This window comes from Palaemon carinicauda, chromosome 36, assembly GCF_036898095.1.
Source record: "Palaemon carinicauda isolate YSFRI2023 chromosome 36, ASM3689809v2, whole genome shotgun sequence".
Taxonomy (NCBI): domain Eukaryota; kingdom Metazoa; phylum Arthropoda; class Malacostraca; order Decapoda; family Palaemonidae; genus Palaemon; species Palaemon carinicauda.
In genome coordinates this window covers 20166386-20173471 of record NC_090760.1, presented here as the reverse complement: position 1 = coordinate 20173471, position 7086 = coordinate 20166386, and the positions used below count along the sequence as shown (strand labels likewise).

Below are 7086 nucleotides of genomic sequence, written 5' to 3'. Positions count from 1 at the left end.
TATATATATATATATATATATATATATAGAGAGAGAGAGAGAGAGAGGAGAGAGAGAGAGAGAGAGAGAGAGAGAGAGAGAGAGAGAGAGAGAGAGAGAGAGAGATTTAATATAAGCCATCCAAGGTCCCTACCACGAAATAAAGAAAAAAAAGAAGGTAAGAAGACAAGTTTTCACCGTACCCCATAATTACATGCAAAACACGAAACCAAAAGCCCAAAAACTCTCGAATGATCTTTCCTCTCCTTCAAAAGTCCTCAACACCCACACTACTAATTAGTCATCCAGAGAGAGCCACTTGAGAGCTCTTAATAAGCACTCTTCCTCCCCCCCCCCCCTCTCTCTCTCTCTCTCTCTCTCTCTCTCTCTCTCTCTCTCTCTCTCTCTCTCTCTCTCTCTCTCTCTCTCTCTCTGTTGATCTATTACTTAAACGCCTGCTATACGCGGTAGAATTAGAGTAGGGCCAATGACATCATTTATATTTTTGTCACTCAGACTTCTCTTCTGGTTATAATAATAGTGGTAATAATTTTTTTTTTTTTGGTTCATTTTGGGGTCAATCAAGGTGTTGTGGTAGTAGTGGAATGATTAGTAGGTTTGTAGCTTAGCAAGTAATAATAATAATAATAATAATAATAATAATAATAATAATAATAATACTTTGGCTATCTCACAATAGAATGCCTGAATTTAACACTATGTCATTAATCAAACCTATTTTTCTGCTTTATAATGAAAATATCCCTTTCAACTTAATTGCATAAAGTCAGAGGGTTTATTACTTCTCCTAACAACAACAACAACAACAACAACAACTACTACTACTACTACTACTACTACTACTACTTGGGCTATCTCACAACGGAATACTTGAACTTAACACTATGGTATAAATCAAAACTATTTTTTTTTTACTTCAAAATGAAAAAAAAAAATCTTTCACCTTAATTGCAAAAGTCATAGGGATTACTACTACTACTACTACTACTACTACTACTACTACTACTACTACTACTACTACTACTACTACTACTACTACTACTTCGGCTATCTCTCCACGAAATACTTAAACTTAATACTAGGACATTAACCAGAACTATTTTTTTTTCAACGTCATAATATAACTGCCTCTCAACGTAATTGCAAAAGTGACAGGAATTACTCTATATATATATATATATATATATATATATATATATATATATATATATATATATATATATATATATATATATATATATATATATATATATCAACGTATACAAACTTCAAAAAGTAATAAGAGTGTTAAACGCAATTGTAATGGCTTAACCATTAAAATCCTCCTTCCATAGTAGTAGTAGTAGTAGTAGTAGTAGTAGTAGTAGTAGTAGTAGTAGTAGTAGTAGTAGTAGTAGTAGTGCTGATGTAAAGGTTTCCCCTAATAAAAATGATCTGTCTTCTCGTAAGTAAGAGGAGAGTTAATCCTGAAGTATTCCTTTCTCGTTTTATTTTGATATATTTAAAAGTTCTTCTCAGAACAAGGCTTAGCTTTTACGAAAGAGGCGTTTTAGCGTGAATCACAGCATCTCCATCAAGATAATTATACAATAACAAAAGCAAGATGAGAGTACAGCCGGACAATTACCTCGTTCGTCATAAACTCTACGAAGAAAGCATGAATTATCAAAGGTATTTTACGCAATAAGCTCTTTATCACGACATACTTCATCATTAAAAAGTAGAAAAAAGTAATCAATGTCCGAATAATAATGTTAAATATTCTTTTTTTATTTCATTACAAACTATCAATCGGAATTAACGTAATTTATAACCTTTGGGAAGCTACGCATGGATATGCTTTTCAAAACACTGAAATGAAAAAATATTACATCGACTGTAAAAAAAAAAAAAATTGAACCAGCAATTACAATAATCAATAGTTTATTTTTTTTTTTAAAGTCTACGGGAATTTCACGAACTATTCTAATATTGATTGCGTCTTGCTTCCTTCCGCTTCAAGAAACACTTTCTCCATATTGTGTTATTATTAAAAGAGCCCTCTTGTTAACAAATATCTCTCAATCTATAGATCTAGGGGAACATTGAAGAGATAGCTATGCCCCCTACGACAACACCGGCTTTTTGATTGCCATATCCTTCTTACCCTGAGACAGTCTCAACCATATGTTTATTTTTCTAACCGGCTTCACTCCTGACAAGGTAATATTAAATCATATTTCTTTAGTAAAACTAACCTCATATTATTGTATTTTTGAACAAAATAAACAACAACTCCATAAATAAAATCGATTTGATAAGTATTAAGACAGTTTACACCTGTCTCAATGAACTACCTTTACCTCAATATCTATTATAGTTTATCCTCTTCTGTATGTTATTTCTTATAGTTTATATAGGAGATATTTATTTTGATGTTACTCTTCTTAAGATATGTTATTTTTTCCTTTTTCCTTTCCGCACCGGGCTATTTTCCTTGTTGGAGCCCCTGGGCTTATAGCATTCTGCTTTCAAATAGGGTTGTAGCTTAGCAAGTAATGATAATAATAATTAATATTCATTACTTTTGTTATACATTCTACAAAGAGTAATTGAATCTTTACCTGTCAATCATCAATAGTAACTTATTTACTATTGTTCTAAAGAGCTAATTTTTTCTCTACAATCAATTCGTTACTTCAATCATAAGAAAAAGCTATGATATTCTATTATATAATTAATTACACGGGAAATTGTTCTTATTAAATATGTATATGAATATTGCAATATAAAGGGATAAGTTTAATAGTATAACCTCATTCAGGTATCATCACTGGCCCCCCACCCCCCTGACCCCAGCCATCATTTTAATTCAATGTAATTCTTTTTATTATACACATCAAGACGAAAGGCCATCCTACCTTTGTTAAAGAGCAATTTAATTCTTTTAATTAGTCAGTTTGGCAATTACATTAAGACCTCATAAGTAAGATTCTATATTGCATATTTCCATTGGAAAAAAAAAATTGTCCATTTCGGGAATATCTTTATTTAGGTTCAAACAGACACTCATATTGGTTCCTAGTTATTTCTAAGGCTATTTGATATAATGCTTAACTCTCCGTTATAGTGCGAGAGCTAATATTCAATATTCATCCGAATATATATATATATATATATATATATATATATATATATATATATATATATATATATATATATATATATATATATATATATATGTGTGTATATATAATATATATATAATATATATATATATAATGTATATATATACATATATATATATATATATATATATATATATATATATATATATATATATATATATAAATATATATATATATATATATATATATACATATATATATATATATATATATATATATATATATATATATATATATATATATATATATATATTGTAAAGTGACTCACTTGTTAAAAAAACTGCAAACTTGGCTGTTTTTAACAATTAAGTCACTCACTTTACAATATATATATATATATATATATATATATATATATATATATATATATATATATATATATATATATATATATATATTTATATATTTTTTGCATTGACTTAATTTTTCAAAAAATATTAAATATACCTACAATCTTACGGTAAACGATTAGTATGATATTAACAATTTATTTCTTACAAAAGATATATTTGCTATGGTATTTTCTTTATTCGTCTAATAAAACATTCAATATCTTTTTATTCATTCTAGTCTATGAATTATGATGAATAAGTTTTCATTTTAACTTAGATTCAAATCGTAAAATTATTTTCACTAATAAAGCATTGTGCCCTCACCGCTATTCAAAATTTAGTTTTTAAAAATGCAATGCGTTTTGTTATGCTTTTAAAATTGCTCTCAATTTTTTTTTTAATTAGGCTTGAATGTTAATAATTGAATATTAATGGTAAAAGTTTTCTTTCGGTATAATTATATACCAGATTAAAATGGCATCTGTACAATAACGACTTCGTTGCACTTTTCCTCCCCAAGCATTGCATATTTTTTCAGACACTAATACAATACCCTATTTTCTGCAGACACTGTATCATACAATACCCTCTTTTTTGCAGACACTGTATCATACAATACCCTCCTTTTTGCTGGAACTGTATCATACAATACCCTTTTTTTTGCAGACACTGTATCATACAATACCCTTTTTTTTGCAGACACTGTATCATACAATACCCTCTTTTTTGCAGACACTGTATCATACAATACCCTCTTTATTTGCTGACACTGTATCCTACAAAACCCTCTTTTTTTGCTGACACTGTACCATACAATACCCTCTATTTTGCAATCACTGTATCATAAAATTCCTTCCTCCTCATTTCAACTCGCTTTAGTACAGTAACCCCATTCAATACAATAACCTCTACAATCGCTGCATATTAACAATATATTCACAACAAAGTCTCCTTTGTATTTACAATACAATATAATGCAATAATTGAATATCTATTACAATACATTAATTATTAATGTAATACATTACCTTCATTCTATATATTCATTCCATGAAAAATCATTTGTAATAAAATGGATGTGAAAATAGATTCACAAGACAGTACGAGAGAGAGAGAGAGAGAGAGAGAGAGAGAGAGAGAGAGAGAGAGAGAGAGAGAGAGACTGGTTTTTATATAAAGAAAAGTAGGTAACTTTTCACAAATCTATGAGCAAAGGCAAGAAATTTTCTGCTGGATTTAAAGGTAAGCCTTCCTTATCCCTCACCTTGTATGCTTCCCTTTCCAAAATCTCCCTTTATCTTATATATTCTGACACGCTTTTTTTTTGGGGGGGGGGAATTCCGAAAAACTTTTCATTGCCCTTTTATCGTCCACTTAGCCTTCAAACTGCGTGATTTATGATCATTGAATAGAAATTTCAAATTTTATTATTTTTTTTTTACATTTAAGTAATGCTATTTTACTGGATCAACAGTTTATCCATCAATTCACACTTTTATTTGTTAAGGTTTTTCATATTTTATTATGGCAACTTTATTAAATTATTTGTTCATCAATAATAAACTTTTTTATTTTTTCACGCATGTCTATTATTTCAACTTCATTAAATTATCTGTTTATTTGTTAATTAATTTTTCTATTTGTTAATATCTTTCATTTTTTTATTAATGAAACTTTACTGAATTATCTTTTTATCAATAATATTTTTCTTATTTTTCATTTATTTTTATTAATGCAACTTTATTGAATTATCTGTTTATTTGTTAATATTTTTCATGTTTTTCTATTAATGAAACTTTATTGAATTATCTGCTTATCAATTAATTCACACTTTTATTTGTTAATACTTTTCATGTTTTCTTTAATTAATGCAACTTTACTGAATTATCTGTTTATCAAATACTATACTTTTTTATTTTTTCAATATTTTTACCAAATTTCTTTCTTTTGCCTCATAAGAGTATTTCATTTTTTTTACCTTCAAATTGATAAAAAATTATTCAATTACCTATCTATTAATTTATTCTTCAAATTATTTAACATTCTCATCACCTCAGAATCTCATTATGGAAGTTATTCGTTTTTTTTATTTTTTTTTATATTTCATATCCGTGTTTTCTTTTGCCTTTTATGGGATTTTGCCTAATGGATTCTTAATATTCAAACTAATTACATTACAATTTTTTTCAATAATAATAATAATAATAATAATAATAATAATAATAATAATAATATTTTTATTAATAATAATAATAATAATAGTAGTAGTAGTAGTAGTAGTAGTAGTAGTAGTAGTAGTAGTAGTAGTAGTAGTAGTAGTAATAATAATAATAATAATAATAATAACAGTAGTAGTAGTAGTAGTAGTAGTAATAAGAATAATAATAATGATAATAATAATAATAATAATAATATTATTATTTTTAATAATAATAATAATAATAATAATAATAATAATAATAATAATAATAATAATAATAATAATGATAATAATAATAATAGTAGTAGTAGTAGTAGTAGTAGTAGTAGTAGTAGTAGTAGTAGTAATAATAATAATAATATTTTTCTTAATAATAATAATAATAGTAGTAGTAGTAGTAGTAGTAGTAATAAGAATAATAATAATAATAATAATAATAATAATAATAATAATAATAATAATAATAGTGGCTAGGTTCGTGTTAAAACTCACTTTACCTCAGATCATTATTATCATCATCATTATCATCATAACTATTTTCAAGCAAAACTCACTTTTCCTCCAAACATCAATTCACCTATTCAGAGCTGTACCTTATCCATCACCCACCCTTCACTCTCCACGTAAATGTAGTTCAGAGCAAGACACGGCTCTCCTAATCACCCAACCTCTGCGGGTTGGAAACCTGTACTGGGCGGCTTGCATTTGGCACATACAATTCCCCTTTGAATGAAACGTCAGAGCACAGTGAGACTTGACACAGTTTCTGAAGGCTTAGGATGGATAGCAGCTACAACATGAGGCCTGAATCATTCTAGCAGCGAAAGGTAATTAATATTGAACACCAAAAGCATTAATTATCTGCCCGATGTCTTGTGGTTATAAATATGAATGTTACACTGTTAACAAAAAAAAAAAAAAAAAATCAGAGATTCTCCGTAAAAACATATTATTCTCTGGCGTATTTCATTAAAATACAGGTGACCGTAATTTTTACCCTGCTTTGTTATTATCTATTACGGATTGGTGACCATAATATCACCCCTTAACGTCAATATACCCCCTTTTTTTTTAAGCGGTAAATGCCTGGCCACAATTATTAACAGCGTACTTTCTGTCTGTTTTCAACAAGGTAGAAAATCTTCTTTTATATCCTTTGATACATGACTTGTTTAAAGATAAAAATTGCAATTTCTCAAGAATTCAGACTGGATTTTATTCTACTAAAAGTAACGACTTTATTTCTTTTCACTTATATTTTCAACTAATTTTTTTTTTAGAGATCTTAAACAGATTTTAGCTTCTAAATAACGATGCCAGACATATTCTAGCCTCCCAAGATATCGCTGGACTAATAATTCGTCAACACTGACAACACTGCAACTTG

General features: G+C 27.8%; 1 protein-coding gene across 1 annotated transcript in view; it reads left to right on the top strand.

The window, feature by feature from the left end:
- Positions 1–3121, top strand: part of LOC137628523 (uncharacterized) — a 9030-nt gene extending 5909 nt beyond the window's left edge. The window contains exon 3 of the mRNA XM_068359673.1: positions 3110–3121. Coding sequence (XP_068215774.1) covers positions 3110–3121 — 12 coding nt within the window. The remainder of the gene's footprint in view (positions 1–3109) is intronic.
- Positions 3122–7086: the final 3965 nt, after the last annotated feature.